The sequence below is a fragment of the Gadus macrocephalus genome, chromosome 18, assembly GCF_031168955.1.
Source record: "Gadus macrocephalus chromosome 18, ASM3116895v1".
Classification (NCBI taxonomy): domain Eukaryota; kingdom Metazoa; phylum Chordata; class Actinopteri; order Gadiformes; family Gadidae; genus Gadus; species Gadus macrocephalus.
Window position 1 is genome coordinate 10,034,275 of NC_082399.1, and position 27,531 is coordinate 10,061,805.

A 27,531-nucleotide genomic window follows, 5' to 3' on the forward strand; every position below is an offset into this window, starting at 1 on the left:
GTGTGTGCATGCATATATATGTATGTATATGTATGTTTGTATATGTATGTACACGACACAATAAATTCAATACACAATGTTCAAATGCAGAATATGGGTACATACCACTGTCCATCTTTGTGCTGTGAATGAACTGGGCTTGTGTGAGGAAGAGCTATGAAGGGAACCACTTTTAAAGCAAAGGGGGCTGGGTTACAATATGGTATTTACATGATGCAGAATATTTTGTTTCCAAGAAAATGAAGAGCAAAATTCCATGCTCAGTGTGTCATCAAAATTGTGAGGGTATAAAATTGTTACAGTAACAATGTCAATGTTCTGGGGAATTATTACTTTGTTTCCGGAAGACGTAAATGGTCAAAGAGGGGGTCTAATTGTAACCTAATTCTAATTGTATGTCCTCTTGTATGTCCTCTTTGACTGCATTATCAGAGACAGCCATATAGTGTTCACACACACAGTGTTAATTTGGCATAAAAGCATATACGAATATATTAAAAACAAATCTTAAAAAATAATTGTGATTCAACAGCTGCATATAATTTAATAAAAAATCCATTCCCAGCTATGATTAATCAATATGGCAAATATTGACCTTGGAGCTTGATTACGACAGATTATAGCCCAAGCTAGAAATATTAATACATTTCCAGAAACAAAGAGACAGATTCCTAGATCATATCAAAATGATGACACATGCCACCAAGGTCAGTGAGAGTCACAGGACCAAACACTGACCTACAGAAGAGTATTAAGGACACATGTGCATTTTCTTTGACATCTGAGTTGAATAATTCCGAGATTTAAATCCGATTTCTGACTTTATTCTTAATCTCCGATTTCAGATTTTTAACTCAGTACGGAAAATATTTGTGGCCCTTATCCTCTTACGTTCTATTAAACAACAGGAGCAGTATTATTGGCAAGTATGCATGAAGCAATGTTGTAAAAACAACAAAAGACACATTATTGATGGAATACCACAAATGCAATACGCATGACTTTGATTGGTGGCGCTCATTGTTACCATGGAAACGTTTACCGCACCGCAAAAATCAAGTCGTAACTGCAGCCGCTGACTGAACTCGATCGCCTAGCATAGCAGCCATGATTTCTCTTAGAATAATGGAAAGTTAGAGAGTTGTTGTTAAAGAGTCGTTGTTAGAGCTGTCAAGGAAATTAGCTCTACATGTTATTAACAATATAATAATGGTAAAGGTTATATGATGCAAGAAACGAAAAAATGTAAAGCAGTTCCTTCACTCGTTCTCACAAAATAATGTACACAGTCTTGTACCTTTGCCTTTTTGTTCCGTTTTCCTTTTTTTTTGGCCCCAAATCAAATGTTTTATGGTCACGACTAACTTGACGGATAATTGGGTTGGTTCTAGTCATAAAACTCTTTATATAACGATTTTCTGGAAAGTGATAGAGCGTAAAACGGGTCACTGTTACGCTCTATAATAACTTGGTTAGGTGGATGCCGGTTGAAACCGAACCAGAGGTGGTTGTTGTTGAAATACCATAAATAAACCAAGCCACCCCCCCACACACACACGCACATACACACATGCACGCGTCCTGTGCGATGCTCATGGTGACGTCACTCCGTGCATCCCAATAGATCAGTCGCAGCCATTTTACTCCGTCAGATAAACTTGGCTCTTCTGAAAAATACACAACCTACATCCGCCCAGGGCCGATCGTGCTGTCGTGGTGTCTATCGGAGCGCAACCTTTTTCTTGGCTTCAAGACGTTGCAGTTCGGTAAGAGCCGACCACTACCTTGTTGTCTTGGTTTTGGCAGGTTAGCGTGTTAGCTCGATATAGCTCTCGTACATGTCATGAGAGATTCATGATTGTTTACGTAGCGGGAATGGATGGATGTCTGCGACATGGGGTCTGCACCGATTAACATTAGCACGACTGACAGTCTATGATATCATATTCGTTGGGTGCCCCCCCCCCCCCCCCACAGAAATTCATATTTGCAGTGTCTGCCGCTGTCACACCTGTCAGATGTATTATCTAAGAGGCATTAACCTGTCTTACACCTACACTGCTGCCACCACCGCATCATTCATACAGTTAGATATCGAAAACCCTTTGAATAAACGTTGGTCGCATATTTGAAAGGCAATATGTTGAGTGCAAATAGCCACGATCGCTGTCAAGTGAGTAACTGTACGATGAGAAACCCATATCGCGTTTTAATAACATGACATCTCGTCTCGGTTACCCACGCCAATGTTATTTTCGCGATCACTGAGAGGAAGGCCGGCGGTTCTTACATGATGTAAGACTAGTGATGTCATCATGTAACTAATCAGACCCGAGACTTGGTAGTCAACCACAGACATGATGAGGTCATTTCTTATTAGTTCTTTTCATTGGAAAGTCTGAAACGTTGAAACGTGCTACTGGGTGGATATTGGTGTTTGGAAAGCAATCATCTCTGGATTATTTTTCATTAAGTGTTTGTACTCACTGATGTTTAAAACGAACATTTTCATTCCGAATCTTTGTAGAATTTATCTAATGATACAATGTGTTTTTTTTTAAAACTTTTTTTTTTTAATGTTGTATCAAAGCCATATGCTTGGGTACTATATTTGCACTCTTAACTGAAAAGTTGTCTAATTGTTCATATAAAAATAGACAAGGTCAAACCATAGTGTGAAACTTTTCCCCAACTTAACCTGTTCCTCCTGCATGGTCTGATTGTCTTTCAGTTGTGTTGGCAGTATGAATATTATTTTAACAATAGTCCCTCGATAGATTTAGCCTGCAGTCTGGGTGCTACTGGGTGTACAATACTGGCTCAATTTTTGAATGTAAAGCCAGTGGTTCCCTTGTTTCGATTGTGAGTTTTTTGACTACCCTCAATAGAGTTTAGTTCCTGTCACCTGATCTTTATTTTTGGCACCTTATTCTGAAGCCTGAGACCCCATTCTCTGCTTATTTTTTTTTTTTTTTACTATTGCTTTATAATTGAAAATGTGTCTTCCATTCAGTAAAGGCCAGCAGCTGGCAAGGCAGGGAGGAAACCGCATGACCTGTGTGTGGGAGCACAGATGAACGTTGACCACGTCAACAATTTGTAATGTTTGTTCTCTGAGAGAGAGCTACAATACTTGAGTCTGGTTTCTGCTGCTTAATTCTACACAGGCTTCCCACCACCAACACAGCTGACCATTATGTGGTTCTCAACCGTGTGTGGGTGTGTCTTCATGTGTGCGTGCGAGTTAGAGATGACATGGACGTTATGGCTGGGACATCGGTCTAATTATTACGTTGGTTTTTATTTTTATCCTATTGTGATACACTGAGTAGGATATAGTATTCAGTGGTAGTAATGAACAAAGTATGCCATTGAGTACTTGATATGAATTATATAGTGTGTCTGTGTGACCGATGCTATTTGTAGTATCGATGACCCCTGGCCCCCTTTTCGTTGGTATGCAGAGCTCTTCCAACAACCCCCCACCCCCCCCCCCCACTCTCGCTCTGTCTTCTTTTTTCTTCCCATATCATTTAGTTTGGCCTAGCTGGGAACCTGCGCGCCAGAGGAAACTTTACATTTATTTTGCAACGATAATTCCGGTTTTGAATGTGACCTAAGTCATTGACCAAATGGGCTCCTCTCTTATTTGAACTGTGGTATGCTGTGGTGTTGTCGCAAATGGGCCAATCAATCACTCGAGTTGTTTTATGGTTCAAGTGGCCTTGTGCAATTCCCTTCAACTCCCATGGATGTACGTGTCTGGAGGATGACTGGATCAAGCCCAAGTTCAGCTCTTAGACGCAAACAAATAATGACTTGGTTTAGCTTCCCCTGGTGTGTGTATCCGCTTTGGGAAAACAACTGCGAGTCTAAGATTCCCCGATAACACACTCACAGCACTCTTGAGTCTTACCAGTTCACATTTAGCGTATGTCACTTAGCCGTACCACTTGAAACAACGTGAAATGCAGAGAGGCAGGGAATCTATCTGTCCATATTTAGCACCATTGAGTTTATTTATCGTTTCACCTGTGCATTGGGACACTGGAGGTCTGGGGATGCAGAAACAAGCCGATATTGATGATCTGTGGTTTTCTACTCAAATCAAATTACATATACAACTGCAGCAAGTCTGTGCTTTATTTCTGCTGTATTGATGGTGTGCTGGTGAAGCCAAATGTTTGACTGAATCCTATTTTGCCAGGCACACCGACAAGAGGTAACTAATTAGTGGTAACACCACCAACATGAGGTAACTAATTAGTTGTTACAGCAGCAGCCAAGCCTGTGGGTGTTTGCCTCCTAGCCGGTTTCTAAAGAGTTACTTCCAGCCACAGACAATTTTTGAACCCCAGAGCAAATTTCTACTTGTTCTACTCCATGCTTACTTCTACTTGGCTCCTTTTTAAACGATTTATAAAAGTAACTTCCCCATTTCTTTGTATAACATTAATGACTTCTATTAGATTGGTCCCCTGAGGCGGACATTAATGAAGTTTAGTGAGAATGGTCTCACTGAGACGCTGTTAATTTGGTTATGTTCTTAGTAACACGCAGGAAGAGCTCTTTCACTTGTTTGGTCTATCTTCATCTCTTTTTTCAAGCTCTCTGTCTTTGTGTCTCTGTGTCTCTGTGTGTCTCTCTGTTCCAGGTTAAGGTGCCACAACTGTTTTTTATTTAGTATTTTCATATTTCATATTGTGAGCTCTGGGCAGGTGAGTCTTGTGGATCTTCGACTTCCTGACAAAAAAGTACTTGGTTCATGTATCAATGCACAACCTTTAGGCATCCTAAAGCAAGATTTCAGGTCTTTAACGACATATTTTGATGACGACAGCTTCTTTTGGATTAAAGTGTAAAAAATGACTCAATAAGCTGTTGTGAGAAAACTGCTGATCTCCGTATGTATGTGCACCTAAAACGCTTATTTTGTCTAAGAGAGCCTAACTCGAAGCACATTTCCCTTTCTGAAGAGTAAACATTGGATGAAGCAGATTGTGTTCCCGATGGCCCTAGCCGTGGCCGTCTAACACATTTAAATTATTCCCACAACTGAGTTGTCTCTTCAGGCAACTAAAGGCACAACTTAAAAGTCAGAGCCTCTCATTTCTTCCTTTCTAAGTTTGGAAGGTCAAAGTATTTTTTTCCTCCTGGGGAGATAAAAATTCTACCCCCCCCCCCCCCCCTCCCTTAGTATACATCCGTGCTCATACCAGAGGTCAATTGAGATTCTATAGTTGTTCTGAATGGTTGTTGCTACTAGACTCCGAGCCCCAAGCCTGGGCTTCCATCTGGACCTGGGCTTCAATTCTGCCTGGGACACGGCCTTGTGTTTACTCCGATGTAGCCTCGTGTGCCGTGACTTCCGTTTCCTATAGCACCCTTACTTTCCTTCGTTCACATTAATAACTCTCTCTTTCGCTCTCACTCCCTCACCCTCTGCATCTTGTCTTAGTCTTGCTATCTCTACCATCTCTCTATCTTTCTTTCTCTCTGTCTCTCTCCCTCTGCAGCCTGAATTACTCTCCATCTCTGGCTCACAAACTCTCTTTCTCTCTCTCTCCTCACTATCTTTGTTTGCATTGAATCCCGACTCCTGAACATGTGGCAGGCGGTGTGTTGGAATCTATGGAGAGATTCTAAACAAGCATGAGATGTACTTTCGCCCTGTACACCCTATCTGTTTTTCTCTCTCTCTCCCTCTCTTTTCCTTGTTCTCTCTCTCTCACCCACTCCCTCTCATCGCTTTCGCTCTCTTGAAGTTTCCTAGCGACCTATATCCAATTGAAGCCCATCTGGTATCCAACAGGCTGATCTTTTGTAAATCAGCCCAAGCGAATGGCCTGGAAAGGTCTCTCTTTGCATCATACCACTAAGAAGGCCATATTGTTTTCTCCTTCTCTGGCACTTTGATGCCACAGCACTTAAACTGACAAGAGTCTCTTGAGCATCCCTTGCCATTGTACCCCTGATCGGACCCATCCACCTCCCATCGCCATAGAGACCGCCGCCGGTTACCCCGGTAACGCACAACACATCTGCCGTCATCCGAACTCTCAAAACCACCCTAGAGCGAGAGCTCACATTTAGCTGTGGCTAATTTTGGTTACTTCCTCGCCCACCCAAGCTAGTTAATATACTCTGATCCCGAATAATGTTGAGATCCTAGAATTGCTGGACACAGGTTGTTTTTGTTGAGGGTTGAATTTGTTATTGAGTGTTGGAAATTGAACATTGGACCGCTCTCTCGTATCTTTTAGGTCTCCTTATCCATGGCTTAGAGTGGCAGCGAGCGATCAGACAGACTGACCAAGACGGCTGATCCTCTCCTCACCGACCAAAGGTAAGCTCTGTCTTACGAAAGAAAAATGCCAACTGTACCGTGATATGACCCTAAATAACTCTTGGTCTGTGGACAATGGACAAATGGATTCCATTTGTTGTGTATATGTGTTGTTAGGGTTCATAATATTTCTTACATTTTCTACTCCTTATATGTAGTCCCTCAGTTTAGGTAAAAACCCATTAGAAGTGTAGAGCTTTGTCTCTCAATTTCATCATCTCCGTCCTCCTGTGGTGGACGGAGATGATGTCCTGAGGGACATGACGGGAGCTTTGTGGTCTGACTAAGCTGAATTGCACATGATCCAATGCCAGGCTTAATTCAAGTTGTGACTTGTATCACTGTTTACTATTTGCCTACACTTTATCCAAAGTGACTCGCTACCAAGTCAGAGGCATTAAAGAGCAGTCAATCCTCAATGTCTAAAGGTAGCCTGCAGACATTAAAGGGCATCAAACGCCAGAATCTCTGATATGCATTTTCGGGCTCTTGCTCTACGACCAACGCTCCTCTGTGAGGTCTTCTGCGGTTCCCCCCCCCCCCCCCCCTCCCCCCAGTCAGTCCATGGGCTCCCCCACGACGTAACCCCCACCCCAGCACTGCGGGCTCGACCCAGCCCGCAGTGCTGGGTCGAGGTGGGGCGTACTCTGCCAACGCCAACAAAGTCGTTCACTTTACCAACGGCTCCTGCGACCCTTACGACTGATGGCTGTCGGCCCTCGCTGAAAAACAATAACCGGCGCCGGGCCCGTTTGCGCTGGTGCGGCCCGGCCATCCGTCATCCCCCCCCCCGGGGTCGTGCGGCCGTCGGAGAGCCTTGGTTACCCCGGCTGTTTGTTTTGCTCGCTGAAACGGTTCCCTTCCCGGACACTATTTTAGAAAACCGCCGTCGCTCGGTCGCACGGAGACGACGACGGCGACGGCGGGGGCTGGATCCAGAAGAGAGCCGTAGAACCGGTTCTTCAAACGGGCTTTCTGTGTTTCTCAGGCCTCAGTGGTTTGAAAATTATTATTCCTCATATAATCATCAGCTAAGTGGCGTGCTCTTTAATGAGAAATGGGGGCAGGCCCTGAACGCTTCCAGATGTTCCGAGAGTGAAATGCCACCCCGAGCCTTTTAACCAGTCCGAGTGCTCCGTGCCAATGCGTCGGTAATGATTGTTATTCTGAGTTGCTGGAGTCTTTTTTGGAAGAGCCCACAAAATGGTGTTGAATCATGATGTGAACCTGTGGGTTCTTTGCGTTCTACTTCTTTGACTCATTGATCCTGCAGATTAAAGTGTACTGCATAATTTATACTCTGCATAATTTATTCTTTTCCTTTATAAGACTAATTAGTTATTAGTCAAATGCTATTATAAGAAAAAGGCCCACACCCCACATTTAATGGGTCCAAGCCCGTCTACAGTCAGTCCTGTAGTCCTTCCTTTATGGTTGGGCATAAAAGTTCACCCAAACTAACCGGCTGCCAATAGGCATATATTTTGCTATGTCCCTCTATTTGATCTTGGCTAACAACGTGTATCTTCCCTTTTTCTTTTCTTGCAGTTGTCGCCGTGACAACAGAGGCAGGAGGGCTGCCTCGCCTTCAGACTCTTCCATCGCTGCCCGAGACCCCTCCCAAATCCAACCTCCCTGCCCTCTTTATAACGGCACCATGGAGCTCCAGGCTTCCACGGGGCTGTTGGGAGCGGAGGGGGGTTGTGGGATGTTGAGTCTCCTAGTGCCCAGTCCCCAGAGTGAGGCTGTGACCCACGAGTTGGAGGAGCTGACCCTCCAGCCCAAAGTGAAGCTGCTCCCCCTCAACGAGCGCAAGAACGGTAAGCCCCCCATCACCTCAAGGTCAATGTTTCCCTCTGGAATGCCGTCATGGGAGAGTTTAAATGTCCACAGTCCAAGGCTGTGTTCCAACACTACTTCCCGTGCCCTCGTTCCTATTGCTTTTTCACTATAGCCTCGAGGAGTCGAGGGCTTGCAAGTTGGTCGTTGAGCGGTGAGGGGAGCAGGAGCGTGGATACGAGACTGACGAGCTGCTATAGCGTCTTTCAGTTCTAATGTTGGAGTCTCTGAAGTCTCTGAGCTCTGAAGCACTTCCTGCGTAGGGGACACTGATGTGTCCTCGGACCATAAGCGTCCCAGCCCGGGCTGCTGGGCTGGCTGCTTCTCTCGCTCACCATGTGTTGGGACAGTGTGTGCAATGGGGATGGAGGAAGACATGGGGAGATTTAGGAAGTCGATCCACGTAGATGCTAAGGTCAGGGCACCGCTGAAGGCAGCGACAGTGAAACTTTTCTCTTATGAAATGAATCACTGCTTTATTGTAGTGCCAGAAGTTATTGAAACCCCTTTCGTCTGTCTGGTGGGCCCAATTAATAATTGGAATAGAGACAAAGAAGGTCTGTAGAAGGTCCAAGTAATGCAGCGTTTAAATACATGAGTCGTATCGTCTGAATCCAAGACCACAGTAACTGCACGTACAGTGTGTGTGTGTGTGTGTGTGTGTGTGTGTGTGTGTGTGTGTGTGTGTGTGTGTGTGTGTGTGTGTGTGTGCCCGTGGTTAGTCAGTCATTCCGACCGGTCGGCTTGTGCACACACTGTCGCTGGGTCAACCAATCATTGGCTAACGGCAGTGCCTCATCAACATTCCATCAGGCGAGCCCTGATATTCCCATCAGATTTCACCCAAAGGAAATTGCAGTGCGTTCCGCTCGCCCGGCTTCCCGTCACTCTCACCAGACTGTGGCTCTTTGAACCGGGGCCACCGTCTTGACTGAGCGGCTGATGGATGAGCGAGAGCGTTCTGGCAACGGCGCTCCGTGCTGTACCGGGTAGAGTGCCAGTCGGTAATGATAGCCCGGGACAATATTGACACGCTGGTGCTGAGCGATCGCTCTCGCTTTCTCAGGCAAATTATACCCAGCGATATCGATCTGATCTGGAGGGGGGCGCTTGTCGCCCGGTGCTGCGAGTGATAAAGTGGCGCGTACAGTATCGTGTGAGGGCCTTGGGTTGTGTATTCAGCACGAGCCAACGAATGGGATTCAAACTGAACAGTGACTGAGTGGAAAGGCTCTGTGGAATTACAACAGCACTAGCCCCACACACTCTCTACATACCCCCCCCCCCCCCCCCCCTCCCCCCCGGCTACGAGCGTAAACACAGACACGTACACATGGCCCAGACACAGATGGCTCACACTCCCTCCACCCCCACCTCCACCTTTTCCAACGACCAGATCCCCTTCTGTGTTCTAGTGGTTTACCACCCATGTGTTGAAACTGCCACCTTAACTTGGACTTGGCTCTTGGTCTGTCTTGGCGGTTGGCTGGGGGGAGGAGGAGAAGGTGGAGGAGGAGGGGGAGCCGGTGGAGGCGGAGAAGGTGATGGAGGGACTGCAGCCAGCACCGCTGGACTGGCAGTAGCTCTGCGCCGCGAAAGCATCGCTAATTTGGCCAGGAGGCTAATCTATCAGATTAAAATGTGAGCACAACCCAGAAATAGGCCTCAGAGAACAGATAAAAGACTCTTATCTGATAGGATACTTCCTGCTCTTTCTTCACGCTCACACATTTAAGCACAGTTTATACTAGGCGCCATTTAAAATAAATGAGCTCTATGTTCTTATTTGTGGACATGACAGTGAAGACGGAGGTTAAAGTGGGGTTGAAAGAGGGGGCATGACGTTTCGCATGGGACAGCAGGTCAGACTCCAACCCAGATCCCCTGCCAGGCGTGGTGCCTCTGTGTGGTTAGCGTGTTAGCAGGTTAGCAGACCCTGACCTGGGTACATAGCCAGAGGAACAACGGGGGACTCTTATAACCGACAGACTACACTGAAAGTATCCCTCAAGTGTTGTTGGTCAAAGAGGGAACCCGCCTGATGATTGACACACGTGCAGGTGGGGTTATGTGTGCGTGTATGTGTGTACGCCTTGGCCATGCATGCACCCATCTGTGCCGTGCAGGTGAAAGGTCACTTTTTGTTTGCATGCCCCTGCCTGGAGGGAGGCGTTGCAGAGAGCTGGTGAAATTGACTAGAAGTCTGATGTTGATCGTCCCACCTTAAATGGGCACAAGAACACAACCTTCTGGTCAATGCGTATGGTTCCCTCTGCACTGGAGATTTGGACAAATCTGGGGTGGTTCATTATCAACATTATTGGTCTGAATAATACCTAGTACTTCTTTGTCCTCAAACATGTGGGTGTGTGTGTGGGTGTGGTTGTGTTCAGAACCAAGCAAAAGAAAATCCAGATATTTGTTTAGGAAAGGCATGTGCTCAACATATACAAAGCGAATGTCTCGCTACCCAGGTTGATGGAAATGCATGCACCGATTTAGTTTCTGTTTATCTTTTTATAGGAACTGATGATCGCACACTTTATTTTCCAAGCGTGCTTCTCACCAAAGCCCTCTAGATGTTGTTGGTGTTTTTTTTTTGCGTGCTTTGTTTTGTGCACGCAGCGGTCCTGTTGTGCTCGGCTCTGATTGGCCGACGGTGCTGCTGACTCAGGCGTCTGTCCTGACGTCAGGCAGCTCCAGGAGCTAGCGGCCCAGCCCTCCCCATGCCCTCCCTTTTTCCCCTCCCCTGTGTCTGGCTGTGTGCATGTGTGTACGCAGACACCCTCCGTAGGCACACCAAGAGACACTGAGAGACCGGGGCGGGAGAGAGCGAAGAAGAGAGAAACAGAAGTGGAAGCCAGAGGAAAATCGGGGCATTGTTTTTTGTGCCGTTGATATCCTGGCCAGGGTGTGTAGCGCGGCGGTCCAGCGGGCGCTCCGGTTGCACTCCATCCAGACTGAACACCACAGGACTGTAGAGCAGCAGACACGCTGTGTTAGCTGAGAGCCGGCTCCTCTAGCAGCCAGTGGTATGAGGCTAAAGCGCTGTGCTTTGGCGAGCGAGTTGTAAGGGAGGAGGTCGAGCGAGGGAGCGATGGCTTGCGTGGAGATGGTAACACCTGTCGACCTGACCAGCAGGTTCAGCTCCGGTGAGAACTTTTGTTTTTTGTGCTTTTCTCTGGTGTTAATAATGCAAATTCTGCAGGTTGCTAAAGCTTATTGACCGCAGCCATTTCAGCTTTTCTCCCTTCTCTGTGTCGGTAGCTGTAGTTGAGTCTGTCTGAGGGAGGATGTAGGTGGAGCGGAGACGGCCGGGGGTTCGGGGGACGACGCACTATTTTCCGAGTTTGGTCGCTCCTTCTGGAAGTGACTCAGAAGGAGCGACCCTCTGGTCCGAGACTGAACTATTGAGGAACAAGACGAGGCTGGACACGTGCATCCTGTCACTCGCACGCTGGTGTTGGTGCTACTGGGGGTAGAGTTGGGTGTGTATGGGATGTAGGGATTGGTGTTGCAACAGTGATGCACTTATGTAATATACACACTATGTAATAAAGTAAATAAATAATGTCCAGAAAAACGGCCCAGGGCCAGGAACTACAACTCCCTTTGTGCAGTTCAAGATGAAGTGCCCCTGTACTCAAAGTTGGACGGAACATTTGTGTTGCAGTGTTTTCCCTTTTTGCTAGTGCAGCACCAGTATATTGATTTCATCGATTGTTTAATTTCTTCTGTTGGGCTAATGGACGAATCATTTAGACTACAAAGTTGTACGAATAATAATGGAACCTGAGCGCAAATGGATATCTTAACTGTGTGTGGTTTGACTGACAAGCCAGCAATCTAAAGTAGAGAAAAAACAACCCATTTTAAAGAGTTTCTGGGCCTATGCACGGCAAACATCTGGCATTTCACTTGACAAATCCCACCAAAAAACCTTAAGCAGATGTCACAGGGACTGGTTAATTTCCTGCTGATCAACAAATTAATCGATTAAAACATTGCATCGACTCATCCCTCCTGCAACGGGGATTTCCCCAGAGAGACTTCCAGCCAGCGGGCACATTTTGAGATCTAAACCTGCGGTCTGTTTGTCCCTGGTGTCTGGGCCCCCCGGCCGGGCTGTCAGTGGGACACGTGCAGACTAGTGCTGTGTATTGAATTTAATGAAGGACCTTGTCTCTCTCATGCACCTGGGAGGGGGGAGGGGGGGGGAGGGGGGAGGGGGGAGGGGGGGGGCGCCATGGCCAGGTGCTTCACTGTCTCCGCCAGCTGCATGGAAAATATGTGCAGTTTCTCGGGGCGAGCTATCAAGTGCCAATTTAGATTTAGCAGCGCAGTGCCTGTTCAAAGCGTGCCTGTGCAGAGCGGGCCTAGGGCTTGGCCTAGGGTGTTGCTGCTTGCGGATGTCTCGAGAGCCGCGAATCCGAGAACAACTTCAGCAATTCAACCGGCGAGGAAGAAGTCGATCGGATCGAACAGTTGTCGAGAAAAAAAATGTTAGGACAGAGAGACAGACCTACAGAGACTTCTCTGATTATAGTTGGATACGTTTGTGAGACATTAGAAGTTCTGGGGGAATTCCAATGTGTTCAATTAATCTGGCCTTGCTAAAACGGCTGTCCGTTTATGTTTTTACGTTTATGTCTAATGCGCTGTTCAGTAAATTATTTGGAACTACAAATCAAAAGGAAGCCTGTTCCTCTTCTTTATGATCCAAACCTCTTTCAGCTGCTGCTGGACGGTCTGACTGGAAACATATTTTCTATTGTTTCACTTCCCCAAACTTCCTGTTTATGGACAGCGTTGACCCTTCGTGCTTCCTGTTGCGGTCCACATGTCAGCCGATGCAGTGTTTTCCTCCTACAAGCCTAGCTTACGTGTGCTGCCTCCCTCCTCCTGTTCACAGTCCTGCAGCTGAGGCTCCAGCAGAGACGGACCAGAGAGCAGCTGGTGGACCAGGGCATCATGCCGCGTGAGTAGAGAGCCTCTCACACGCGTCCTTCTACCTGACATCCTACCTCTTGCAGACACGACCAAAACCTGGCTAAAACAAGGTTTACACCGCTACGACATCACTATGTTACTATTTACTAGTGTTGGTCATTTGGCGTATGCTTTCATCACGGCTGGTCGCGAAGTTTGATCCAGGCGATGAAGAGGCAGCGATGACGCCTACAGTCAAGCTGCAGACATTGGGATCCAAAGCCAGAACCGTTCGGCTGGCACAGTCGAAGTCCCTAGCCGCTACGCTAACCTCCCCCCTGCACACACAAGAACACATGTTATTCATTGGTGGGGTGTAATGTCTCCCACATAAACGCCAGGGTTAAACGAATGGGACACCCTGTATATAATCTCTATATGAAACACATCGTGTTTGGACGAGCCGCGCTTCATCTGAATCCACGATGCGTCCCTGTTTGGATGCATGCGTTGATGAAACTGTTTTTGTGTTCTCCCTGTAGCCCTCAAGAGCCCAGCTGCTTTCCATGGGCAGATACGCAGCTTGGAAAGAGCAAGGGTAAGACTGCAGAAGGGAACAAGATGCAGCACACTGTAATACATTGGTATGAGAATATTGACCCAGCAACGGCAGCTTCGGAACTCTGAACACAGAATCTGTACAATTGAAAGAAAAGTGAATCAAAAAGCTAAATCCCATATGTGATTGGTTAAGACCAATACGTGGATTTGAATTGGTCAAACGGTGGCCAATGTGTCCAGAGGATACAAACGCATTGGAAGACGATCTGCAAACAACAGGACACCCAAAAAGAGAGACTCTCCTGCAACTTTATTCTTTTTGTCTCATTTCTTAGACGGAGAACTTCCTCAAACACAAGATCCGCAGCCGACCGGAGAGAGCAGAGCTGGTCCGCATGCACATCCTCCAGGGTAAGGATGTGTAGCTCGTCACATCCTCCAGGGTAAGGATGTGTAGCTCGTCACATCCTCCAGGGTAAGGATGTGTAGCTCGTCACATCCTCCAGGGTAAGGATGTGTAGCTCGTCACATCCTCCAGGGTAAGGATGTGTAGCTCATCACATCCTCCAGGGTAAGGATGTGTAGCTCGTCACCGCTGGGACACCCAGTCTATTATCTGAGCAAATGCTTCCCCGACTGCGGCTCTGGCTTTGCCCAGGATTAGGGGGTCCCTTCTCCACCGCGTCTCCCAAAGTTGAGTTTGGCCCGGACGCTGTTTGTACCGTGGTCCGGGAGGTGCGGCGCATATTACATCCACCGAGCGCTGGGTGCTATGCTAGCGTGTGGGGGAGGGCAGTCCAAACATTGCAGCCTGGATATTAAATCGTTATACATTAAAGAGGAGCTAAGTACTAAATGGAAATGGCTTGGGCCGCGCCACCGCTGGTGAAAGCCAGGGTATAGTGAGTTAATCAATCCAGTCATTATAAATGGATGAAGGTTTCTGGTATACTTTAATAATAAATAAATACATCACATTTGGCAGGCACGTTCATCCGCCGCACACTTTCAACACACCAACCCTGGACGGGGACATCGTCAACCTCCATCAGTCAAGCTTTAATCAATCCATCAACGACCTCCTCCTGTTTTTGTTTTGTTCTGGTTTCCCGCTCTCCAGAGACGGGGGCGGAGCCCTCGCTGCAGGCCACCCAGATGAGGCTGAAGAGAGCCCGGCTGGCCGACAACCTCAACGAGAAGATCGCCCAGCGCCCCGGGCCCATGGAGCTGGTGGAGAAGAACATCCTGCCCGTGGACGACAGCGTCAAGGAGGCCATCATCGGTGAGTGGGCGGGGCTAGGGGTCGACGACAAGCCGTCCGATTGGTGGAGAACGTGGTGTGGGGGCGTGGGGGGGGATGGGTGGGTGGGTGGTACGGTGTGTGGGTCTGGAACACCACGGGAAAAACTGACGCCCGGATTGTTTGTTTCAGAAATAAATAAGGTTTGCCTGAATACAGAGCATCTCCGAACATTTCTGTTCTTTGGTGTTTCGAAAAAAAACCCCCAGTTTAAAGCTAGACTCCAAGGTCAAAGCAGAGACATGAACGCGAGGCGGGTGTGGACGTTGCGGTGGACGTCAGTGGTGTGGTCTGTCCTCCACAGTAGGCCAGGTCAACTACCCCAAGGTGCTGGAGGACGACAGCGGGGACGCCATGTCCCCAGAGACCCCGGCCAGCCAGGAGTCCCAGAGCTCCGCCCCCTCGCCCCCAGAGACCCGGCCCCCAGAGACCCCCACCCAGGCCCCAGCTCCAACACCACCACCACCACCCCCGCCCCCGCCGCCGCCACCCCAGACCCCGCAGGTAGGAGGACACGTGGCTCGATTGCAGTAGGATAATAGAACTCTGTTGTACCCGGTGGCGGTACTCTCTTGTTTAGATTCGTATGCAGTAGTCGATGCATTTGATGGAGGTTGTTGATATTTTGGACCATTTCCAGTAAAAAGTGTTTTTAATGTCTTACCATTACAGCCCGTCACAGTTGTTTCCCAAGCGGTGGCAGACTTCATGAAGGCATTCTCCACCAACGAGCAGCAGACTATTGGCCAAGCAATTCCTCCTGCACAGCCAATCACCACTGTTCTCCCCTCGAAGCCCGGCCCGACGCTCATCAAAGTAAGCACGACGGGTCCAATTGACATATCTTTGCCTGTAGTTTTAATGTTTTCATTTATAGTCATTTGAATACAACATTAGAATACGCTTAATCGCCGGCATTGTAAATGGCTATGGTGGAAAATCAAAAAGGTATAAATATTACAATTACAAACAAACATTTCGGATACTAATCTATTTTATTAAAGGTCCATGTGCTCGGTTGTAGAATTTGAGCTTATAATGTCTCATCCGGTGACCCCCCCGACTCCATCTCTCCCTGCGTCCCCAGCAAAGCCAGCCAAAGCTGCCGTCGGAGAGGAGCCGCAGTAAGAAGGGCAAAGAGGCCAAGTCGCGGGTGAGGAAGCTCAAGTACCACCAGTACGTTCCCCCCGACCAGAAGCTGGAGGCCAGCGAGGCGCCCATGGACTCCTCCTACGCACGGCTCCTCCAGCAGCAGCAGCTCTTCCTCCAGCTGCAGATCCTCAGCCAGCAACAGCAGCGCTACAACTACCAGACCATACTGCCTGCTCCCCTCAAGTAGGTTTAAAACTACAACTACCAGACCATACTGCCTGCTCCCCTCAAGTAGGTTTAAAACTACAACTACCAGACCATACTGCCTGCTCCCCTCAAGTAGGTTTAAAACTACAACTACCAGACCATACTGCCTGCTCCCCTCAAGTAGGTTTAAAACTACAACTACCAGACCATACTGCCTGCTCCCCTCAAGTAGGTTTAAAACCACAACTACCAGACCATACTGCCTGCTCCCCTCAAGTAGGTTTAAAAACCACAACTTACAGACTGCAGTCTGCAAGTATTCTAGAGTGTTTTCACGATACAATAAGTCAAATGGTGTGTTGTGCTACAATCTGGAGTTTGTCCTACAACTCTCGACTTAACCTCCACTCTCCTTGTCTTCCATCTTTTATTTTCTACACCTAACTCTGTCCACGTCTCGCTCTCCCTTCCCACCCTCTCTCTAGACCAGTGGGCGAGGGTCAGGGCGGCACCTCCATCGTGGTGTCCCTCCCGGCCGCGCCCATGCCCCAGACCTCGCCCCCTCCCCCCCAGGGGGCCCAGACCCCGGCCCGGCTGTGCGGCTCCCTGTCCAACCGCAAGCCCGGCGTGCTGCCCGCCAACCTGGAGGAGATGAAGGTACCCAGCCCTGGTCTCAGAGGGGGGGGGAGGAGATGAAGGTACCCAGCCCTGGTCTCAGAGGGGGGGGGAGGAGATGAAGGTACCCAGCCCTGGTCTCAGAGGGGGGGGGGGGGGGGGGAGGAGGAGGAGGAGGAGGAGAGAGATTTACCACGGGCCGTCACTACATATTTACACAAGACACCGTTGTCTAGACTCTGCTCACGGGCCACGATAAATAGAGCAGCGCCAGATGGACGACGGAACAGAAGAAACAACACGCTTTGAGGCCAAAAGCCAAATAAATCCTAACTATAGACTTCATGTTGTGTTTCAGTCAGTGGTGCCAGTGGGGCATGTCGGCGCGTGAGTGATCATATGGTATGCGGCTGTTGTCAGGATGTATATGAAGATTACGAGATGATTCACACGACATCCTGCCGAGATGCGGCGGCGACAACACGAAGCGCCTGAGGTTGTAGTGTCTTATCGGCCCCGTTCCGCTGATTGTCGTGTGAGCGAGCCCTGTCATGTGTTGGAAGACATTGAGTCCATGAGGCGTTCCCAAATGCCACAAGTATTACTTTCTCTTCAGGGAATTTCCCTCCAAGGCATACAAACCATGGCTCATTTAAAGGCTTACTTAGTTTGAGGTATGAAACGGAAAAACTGGAAAGGTTCAAAATAACCACCCTCGCAGAACATCCCGCAACGTCACGTCAATGCGTTCTTTGAACCCGCTCCATGTAAGTTGTCGCATTAGCAACCTCTAGTGATGGATACTGTCATATATGCATGGTCTCCAGTAATGGGCTCCTTTTTCGCCGCACTATAACTACCAGGGCTGCTCAGAACCCTGGCGTTCCTTGAAGCGCCATCCGTCACCACACCTTATAAAACACCTTATAAACACGGCAACAACGCATGACCCAAAATCCAATCTTCTGACGTGTGTTTTCCTTTCCACTCTTGAGAGCCGCCCTCGATGTCTGGCGTGCGCCCCGTTTTACATTTTAGTCCGACTTTGGACCAAGAGTGGATCCGAAAGACCGAAAGAAAGGTTCCATGCTGGAAAGGACCATGGTGTTGGGGCTCCACTACTACATTCTTCTACTTTTATTTTACCCTGTAATGGAGTACATTGTTGTAGTAGTAAAGAGTCATAGTGCAGTGTCTAAGTGTGTTACTTTATCCACTGAGACACTGTACAAGACACGACCGGCCTCCTCAGCCCACCTCTGTTCTGACGACCATCCGATCTCTTCCAGGTGGCCGAGTTAAAGATGGAGCTGAAACTACGTGGGCTCCCTGTGTCCGGAACGAAGACCGACCTGATGGAGCGGTTGAAGCCCTTCCAGGACAACCACGGCACCTCGACCCACAACGCCACCCCTATGGAGCTGAGCAACGGCGGCCTCGCGGGACGCCTACCTGTCCAGCAGAGGGCCCTGGATGGCACCGGCTCCACCCCTCCAGTCTCCCCCCTCTGCAGCGAGCTCTCCATGCTCCAGCAGGACCTGGCCAGGTCCAGGGCGTCCTCCGACCCCCAGGAGGTGAGCCCCGGGCGGGGAGGCCTGGTGTGGGCCCACCCGGGCCAGGCTCCGGTCCCGGAGGAGAAGGACCGCCGGCTCCACGAGAAGGAGCGGCAGATCGAGGAGCTGATGAGGAAGCTGGAGCAGGAGCAGCGGCTGGTGGAGGAGCTCAAGATGCAGCTGCAGGTGGAGAAGAGGAGCCAGGACACGCCCTCCTCCGTCAGCTCCCCCTTCCCCTCCGCCCCTACCACCACCACCACCGCCGCCGCGCCCGCCCTCCTCAACTCCAACCTGGTCAAAATGGAGGGCCGACTCCCGGCCAACTGCTCGTCCACTAACTCCATCCTGGGCCCCTCGGCGCCCCCCAACCAGCGGGCCCCCGTGGTGAAGCTGGAGGACGTCACCGTGGCCTCGGGGAGGCCGGTCCACCCCCAGGCCCAGTCCCAGATGATCCCCCAGGTGCAGCTCTTCTCCCAGATCCAGCGCCAAGGAGGCCCCGGCCCCCGCTTGGTCTCGCAGTCCCAGCGGAGCCCCAACGGCCAGCAGCAGCAGCAGCAGCAGCAGCAGCAGCAGCCGGCCCCCAGCCTGCAGCAGTTCTTCATCAGCCACCAGGGCACCGTGTCCCAGGTCCTGGGGCAGCCCCAGACCCTGCTGACCGCCGGGAGCCAACCCACGACACAGATCCTCCTGCCCGTCTCTCTGCCCGGTAACACCACCGCGTCCACCACCACCATCCAGCTGCCCACCTCCTCTGTGAGCCTACAGCCCGTGCTCCAGCACACGATGTCCAACCCAGCCCCCGGTCTGGTGCGGGCCTCGCTCGGCCCGATGGAGACGAGCCAGCCGAGCCAGCAGCTGACCAGTCACACCCCTCTGATGCAGGTCAGTGAGACCGCCTGAGGATTTGGTGACATGAACCATGGCAACAATACTTTAATTTTTATTGAGTTTTTAGCACATTACAACCGCACACAGTCAGATCAACTTACAAATGTTAATTCAGTGCAGATAGAACAAAATATTCAAACCAAAAACAAACAAAAATAGAGCCTGTGGGAATATGTGGTGTAGACAAGCAGACAAAATACATAGATATGTAAAGTTAGGCACAGTTCAAGTAGCTGCCTTACACTCAAATGAGTACAGACTGTGAGCCAGTGTCCTTATAGTTAATCCCAACTATTTTTAAGTGAGCTCAAGGTCTCCTTGTGCCTGACTTGCGTAGTACAGATTTGTTTAATATGTGACAGAATATCTGAAATTGAAGCCATTGACACAGGCAATTAACAACCACCAACGTATCTGCTATTGTATATCAATAATGCATAACAATGTACAACAAGGTGTCTTTGCATCCATTTCATTGATATGCATATTCATAATCGCTGCAGCTTTTTGGCCATGGGGTCGTCTATAGAGGAGCCATAACCTTAGCACCATATGTTGGTAAGAAGGCCTATGAAGCTCATCCCAAATAAAAATGCTGCATCCGAATAATAAGCGAGAATAGCAGTCAATTACTTGAAGCAGCTGTTCGCTGGCTTGGACAGGCCTGAATTGTATCACATTGGTGTTGTTTGTTCATGGGGACTTGTTTCACGGCCAAACTAGAAAGAGTTTTGTCACAGTTTTTTTTTTCCCCCTCTGGCATTTCCTCTTAGACCCTGACGATGTGCAACAACACTCCCACGGGCCTGGAGACGCAGAATAGGCCGGAGGCGAATCCCCAGTGTTTCCTGAGTCGTTCCCCGGAGAATAGGGTTTCCCCGCGGGCTTCTCCCAACCACAGCCTCCCCAACGGAGGCCTCAACAAGGTATTTTAGAATCTTGTTTTTCTAATGGTCCACAGAGGGTCTATAGCGCTAATTGTTGCAGTACATTGCATTTACACTTTGACAACAACCCTCATTTCTGGTCTGGGATTTAATAAAATACACCTTGTTTTATATTCTTGCAAGCGATGTGTCTTAAGATCTCCTTCTATACATAACCATTAATATTCGATTGCTTTGTCTTTTGTAGTGTCCCTCTCCGTTCCAGCAAACCATAATCCTGAGCCCCACATCGCAGGTCGTCCAGCCCCCAAAGAACAAGGAGCCCCCCAGATACGAGGACGCCATCAAACAGAGCCGCAATCAGCATCTGAACAACATCTCACAGGTCAGACAGGCCCACAGTGCTCTGAGGCGTACACGTTTACTATCAGATGTGTGTGCACTACACACAAATACATAAAAAAGACGCTAAAATCCCTCTTGAGCCCAAACACATGGCCATATCCAGACAGACGCTTGTTTTTATCATTTATTCCCAGAATAGATTTGAGTCTATATGAAGCAAGCAAAGATAATGCAGCCAAGCTACATTTTTGTGCTTTGCTCCCTTAACAAAAACATTATTCTATTTATGCAAATATGAAGCAGAATATGCGCACACAAGTGTTTATTCATTCACAGCCTCGAGGCTGTTTCCTTGATACTGGTCACGCACGCCTCAATGCTCTTTCCCTATTGGCTCGGTTCCCAGGTTCCCACAGCAACCAGCCAGCAGATGGACGACTTGTTCGATATCCTGATAGAAAGTGGGGGTAAGCCAGCACACACACGCGCGCACGCACACGCACACACCATACTCTCACACTACTCTATCTATTAATAGCACAAACACATTGAAGGAGACCAAAGAAAAGTGTAAAATGTTGAAAAGTGCTGATGACATCAGACACCATCGTCCTAAAAATAACCGACAATGTGTTTTTTGATACTTCAGCCGTGGATATTTCCTACTGTTGGAGCAACGGAAAGCCTCTCGGGGTCAGCCTCCACCAAACCCTAGCGGACACTAACCCCTGGTTTTATGTGCTTGTCTCCTTCCTCAGAGATAACCCCCTTCATCCAGCACGACCCCCACGCCGCCCTCCCCAAGAGCCTGCCGGTCACGGCCACTGTCACCACCCTGCCGGTGAACACCGCCTTCTCCAGACCCCCGCCCCACATCCAGGTGGCCCCCCCGCCGGCCCTCAGCCCGTCCCCCGACCCCAGCCTCTCCTCCCTGGCCTCGGACCGCCAGCTGGAGGCCTTCCTGGAGCGCACCCTGGGCGGCACCTCCCCGGTGTCGGACCCCCGCACCCTGGGCCTGATGGAGGAGCTGCAGGCGCAGCTGATGGAGCAGCAGCAGCAGCAGCAGCACCACCCCTACTCCCCCATGGACACGTCGGAGCTGTCCTTCTGCGACTCGTCCCCGTCCTCGCTCAACATGGGCCTGTCCGACCCGGCCCTGGACAACATGGAGTGGCTGGACCTCACCATGCCCCCGGGGCCCGCCGGGGCGCTGACCCCTCTGGGGATGCCCTCAGACTTCCTGGACACCCAGGACCTGCAGCTGCATTGGGAATAGATGGGAGAAGGATGGACTACGCCCGGGAGAAGGATGGACTACGCCCGGGAGAATGACGGACTACGCCCGGGAGAAGGATGGACTACGCCCGGGAGAAGGATGGACTACGCCCGGGAGAATGACGGACGGACCGCGGAGGAGGCTAGTGAGGGGATGCCCACCGATGGCCATTCCAGTGAGGGTATTGTGATGACAACGGTAGCTTCTCAGAGAGAGGACGCTGAGCTTGTCCGAGGGCCGTAGCGCTTGTCGAGGAGTTGCTCCCTCCCATTCGAATTGTTCACAAGTTTTCACGACGGCCAATTCGGCCAGCAGAAGTCGAAGCTATGTTGATCATAGCGCTACCTTTCTGTTATCAAAGAGTCCATTTATAATAGCACTTGATCAAAGTTGAGAATGTCACATTGGGCTTTATAAGTCAGCATTAACCTGGGTAACCTGTAGACCACAACCTTGAGCACAGGGTTAAACGGTAGACCAGACCGGGCCGTGCGAACATTAGGTATACAGAGACTTTTTGGTGTGGGTGTGTGCATGTAAATACGGCATAGCGCGTTTGGCGAGGGTAATTGGGGGAGAGGTTTTTTTCCTCGGTTCTTCAGATATCCTTAGCTCAGCTTTCCGCTGGACACACACACACACACACACGCACAGGCACACACACGAGACCCTGACCAGACAACTCTCAGCGTTGGCTTGGCGACGTACCCTTTAGGTAGAGATCGGCAGCCTATGCTGTCGATTGAGGCATTCTGTGCCAAACTAGGTTAGGTGCTGTCAGTGATTCTCTGGCCCGGTTTACCCAGTGTTAGGCCGGGCCCATTGACGTCTTAGACCAGGACCAGGTTGCTTTAGGATCTCTGTCGTTGTCAATACTTTAAAATGACAAAAGCAAAAGCTCACTTTCTTCCATTTACTGCATCTGAATGCTCAGTACACACGCTTTAACAGCACTTAATCCAGAATATACAACACATGGGCCACCTAGCGTGTGGCCAGAATAGTCTGCGATATGACGCCGGCACCATACGAGTGACGTCTTGTCAAGCCGTTCCGGTGAAACCGCAGAACCAATGAACAACGAGTCGTCAGACGACAGTGGGTCGGAGGCTCCTCCCACTCAGTGAGAGACACTATGCACTAAAGAGGCGGGGCAAGCTATCGCCAACCTCGCCTCCACATCCAAAAGGAAATGTGAACTTGGCGCCGAGCCGACCGCGGCGGATCGGCACCCCGGAACAAAACGACGACCACGGTCACCACGGCGATCAGCCCTGGTGATCGCCCGAAGCCCTGAACGCCTGAATGTAACCTCTGAGATGTTAAGGAGGACTAAAGCAAGACGCTTGTCACACATCTGGCTTCTCATTCGTTTTCCCTGGCGATTGAAACTAAAACCGACCACAGCGACTAAGGGAACGAGTACCGACACATCAACACATGCACAGCCGACTGAAGTGCATGTGTGCTGCTGTCACACCCTTATGAGGTGTCTGAAGACTTTACAGAGAGGTGCTACTTGTTCATCTATATATATCTATATGTTTATAGATATACACATATAGATATCTATATCTATATATAAATATAAATATATATATATAGCTGTTGTAAATATCTCTCTGCACTTTTGTTTGCATGTGGTTCAGAGTGGGAACTTGGCCACTGAGATGGTAAATGGTTTCACATTGAGGGGCGGGTCTATGATGTCTGAGCTCCACCCGTCGTTGGTTGTCCTATGTCGAGCCAAGTGGCAGAGGAGAGGAATGTAGACTCGCCAGCCAATAGATAACTTTAAGATTAAGAAGATTCCTTCCTGCCCGTGTGTCTGTGTCTGCGTGTTTGTGTGAAGGAGAGAAAGAGGAAGAATGTGGGCAAGCAAGCATGTTTGTTTACACGTGTAAATTTGTCTTTCTGTGTTTTTCTGCATGTATGTCCTGGCTCAATTTCTCCATGTGTACAATTATATCTGTGTTAAAAAATCTCAGACTAGTGTGATCGAGCCACTTTCCCTCCAGCTGTCCGCTTCAAATATATATCTAGAGAACAAGGACATGAACACGTGTTGACCTTTTGCTATTGCTCGATACTTTAACTTTTACTTTAAAGAAAAGGCTTTTGATGACTGTTGAACCCGGGTTCGGTTTTATAAAACGCATCTTCTGTTTACTGCTTTGACACGGTGAAATGTTTCTCTTGGATAGAACGTACCTTTTTTAAAACGACCATCTTTTTGATATCTCACTACCTTTCGATTGATACACACTTGCTGTACAGTGCTTTGGAATCCAAGGAGTTTTTATTATTATTGATCTAATTTGTTAAGGCCGTTCTCTTCACTAGTGCTGCTTCTAGGTCCACTTCATTAGATCTATGACGGAGGGCTTTGGGTGTCGCTGATTGTTCATTACGAAAGCCAATTTATTTTGTGGAGATATATGTATATATATATATATATATATATATATATATATATTAATATGTATATATATATTAATATGTATATATATATAATTTCTGAAAACCCTTTAAGAAAATATTTAATTTAGTCCTGACAACATGATACGTTTTGCTGCTCACTTCGGCAATAATCTTGCGCCTTAGCAAAGACAGTGTCAGGAGACAGTTTTTCAAAGCTATAAGGGTCATGCAAAAAATATAGCATAGGGGTGTTCTCTATGCTAGAGAGTAATAACGTGATAAGGAATAATATCAATGGCATGAAGAGATTCTCTTCTTGTCTTTTCATCACCCAGCATCGATTACTGCAACTGCTCGAATATCTGCAAAAGTTTTGGGAATTGTTTGATTCATAGAGTGTTTGTTTCAGCCTGTGTTGTTTTTTATAGATTTACTTTTCAAATGATCAACACAATCTTCACGCATCCTGTTCAGCAGTGCAATGACTGTTGTTAGTCATTTATAGTTTGTCAATTATTCAATATTGAAATGGTGGATCATTCCACAGATGTGTGATGTCATGGTGGTTAATAGTTGTCTCGTTAAGGTTAAAGCTGCACTTTAAGGAACACAACAGAAGCAGGAGGTGTGTGTGTGTGTGTGTGTGTGTGTGTGTGTGTGTGTGTGTGTCAGCATGTGCGTGTGCATGCGTGTTCACCCATCTGTACAGGTCTATTTATGTTTGTGTGTGCCCGCAGTCAAAGAAAATGCCAAATACTGCACATATAGTACATCATGTACTTCCAAAAATTATCATGACTAAATATTATTACAGTGGTGCACTTGTTATGTTTTTGTTGATTATATTCAACCAAGTAGGATAGACAGAAAATGTCAGTACTTTTGTAGACATGACTTTACAACATAGGACTATGTTTTTGACATTTGCTCTGCTATCTTTAGGGCTTTATGAACACACATCCTTTTGTTGCCAAAAATGGCAGAGGAACACTGAATATATGGTTGCATTGATTATATATTGTCACATTGAATATATTGTTATTCTATTGATCACTTTTTTTTGCTGAATGTCATGGTTTCATTGTTTCGTTTATTTCTATTTATCACTTTTTTGGGAATAAGTGTGTAGAAGATCAACACTGTTTAATCTTTTTTAAGAAGTTCTGCAAAAATAATTTGCATTTAAGAGAAATGTAATTGTAATTTGAAGTTGTTTTTTGTTAACCTTTCATATCAGATTTCCTCTGAATCCACGGCAGCCATGCTTTAGGTTTATAGAGACGTGCTGTGCATGATGCTATAGGTTTTTTTTGTTTTTTTAATCGTGTGACACCACTTCCCATTGGCCACAGGTTGTAGGAGGTTATCATTGATTGGCCAGAGACACAGCTCAACGCAATACTCCCAGCTGATCTCCTGATATACCGTACTGTATGTCCGATCCTGATTATCAATGCAAGATCCTTTACAAAGTCATACATAATGTTAACGGCTGTTCTGGTTATAGCACTTCATATCTTAGTCTTGTCATGGCAGGGCTTCTATTTTGGTCGATGTGATGTAGGGTTATTTGGGTAATTTAAATGCTTTACAGAAATGTAGTCAGTTTGCATAAACCGTGTTAGACCGCGATTTTACAAAAAGACTAAATTGTGACACTATGTTGCGTAGTTTAGCATAGAGAAAAAGGTTTACGAAGAACCACATGGTTCAGGATATGGCACATGGAGCCCTGGTGGCTCTTGATTGGGCCCTGGTTTAATATGAATCAATAATGGAAAATATTTTTCTTTAAAGCGCCACTGGACAGTCTTAGCCAGGCAGCATTGATGTTTCTAGCTCCTTGAGATCGGTTTAGAAGCACTTAAAACCGTGCGTGTTCTCCGACCAGGGTGCAACCCTGACCCCGCCCCTTCCCGATGTCACCACTCTCTCGACCTCTATGCCCCGCCCTTCATCGCCGTCCAACACCCATATCTATCCCAAGAGTTTCTACTGTGTCAGAGGCAGCAACAATACAATCCACAATGTCTGTTCCCTTTACTCAAACGCTTTTCTATTACAGTGCAGTGCTGTTCTGTTATGGCGCAGTGCTGTTCTATTACAGTGCAGAACTGTACTAACACATTACAGCCCTGCTATACGTGACAGTTGGACAGACGGGTCATCACGGCCTTTCATCTCCCTGTCAGTTGGTTTTTGTAAGGGTTAGTGTGAGTCCACCTTCTGTTGGCTCTCACCCATTGGCTCTCCCCCCGATACTCCCCCCACACCCCTTGCTATGCCTTGTGTTGTGTGTATGCCATATGTTTTGCACATTGTGTACATATTTATATAGATGTAATGCATATTTTTCTACATGTGTAACACATTTTGTAAATAGTACTCGAGATGTGTATATAAATAATGTTACTGTATGCCTTTTATGTTGTCAATAAAACAATTGGTGTACTGTGAATGTGAATAGTGTTTACGGTTCTAGATGGTCGGTCGTGTACTACTGTAGTACACCAGATGGATCATGGACCTATTAAAGAAGGGATGGACAGACTGAGAGATTGGCTCTGAAAAGAGCCGTAGGGTCGGTTATCTAATGCCGCGTTTCCACTGCAGGGTGCGGTACGGTTCGGTTCGCCTCAGTCCGGTAGGGAGGGGGCGGTATAGCCCAGCTCAGTTCCGAGGTCGCGTTTCCACCGCCGACAGTACCTTATGGTAGGCCGGACGTCGATCGCCGCGGCAGCTACGTAAACATCGTAAACAACGTCTTTCTCCCCAAGAATGCAGAGGAACGTCTCCACCTCCTTGTTCGCCCAAGCAAGCGTTTTACGCGACGTGTTCATTGTAAAGAATAATACCTCGAGGCTACTGTTTGTTTTTATCCCCACGTCGCCCGGAAGTGACGGTTCTGTCGACCAATCAACGGAGGGGGTGTGTAGCTCGAATTTTCCGGTACCCTTTCAGGCGTCTCGTCTCGTTTTCAGTACCCCAACGGAGGAGTACTGAAAACGAGGGAAAAACGAGTACGGCTCAGTCCGGGTCACGCCCACTTTTGGCGGTGGAAACACAATCCGTACCGCACCTTTGCGAACCGAACCGTTCCGCACCCTGCAGTGGAAACGCGGCATTGTGCCGCGTTTCCACTGCAGGGTGCGGAACGGTTCGGTTCGCAAAGGTGCGGTAGGGAGGGGGCGGTATAGCCCAGCTCAGTTCCGAGGTCGCGTTTCCACCGCCGACAGTACCCTTTGTGGTAGGCCGGATGTCGATCGCCGCGG

At 48.3% G+C, this 27,531-nt stretch overlaps 1 protein-coding gene across 3 annotated transcripts; it reads left to right on the plus strand.

The window, feature by feature from the left end:
* The first annotated feature begins 1,594 nt into the window (after window positions 1–1,594).
* Window positions 1,595–26,717, plus strand: mrtfba (myocardin related transcription factor Ba). Of its 3 annotated transcripts, none has more exons than XM_060037648.1 (16): window positions 1,595–1,766; window positions 6,264–6,346; window positions 7,895–8,166; window positions 13,098–13,163; window positions 13,657–13,712; window positions 14,011–14,086; window positions 14,796–14,957; window positions 15,280–15,479; window positions 15,648–15,791; window positions 16,063–16,310; window positions 16,760–16,931; window positions 18,179–19,324; window positions 20,104–20,256; window positions 20,465–20,602; window positions 20,969–21,029; window positions 21,321–26,717. In XM_060037648.1, the coding sequence occupies exons 3-16, from the start codon at window positions 8,004–8,006 to the stop codon at window positions 21,836–21,838; spliced, it is 3,303 nt and encodes a 1,100-aa protein (XP_059893631.1). In that variant the 5' UTR covers window positions 1,595–1,766; window positions 6,264–6,346; window positions 7,895–8,003; the 3' UTR covers window positions 21,839–26,717. The 3 variants fall into 3 exon arrangements, with proteins under 3 accessions (XP_059893631.1, XP_059893632.1, XP_059893633.1); XM_060037649.1 differs by having other exon boundaries at window positions 15,283–15,479; XM_060037650.1 differs by lacking the exons at window positions 1,595–1,766; window positions 6,264–6,346; window positions 7,895–8,166 and adding an exon at window positions 8,179–11,337.
* Window positions 26,718–27,531: the final 814 nt, after the last annotated feature.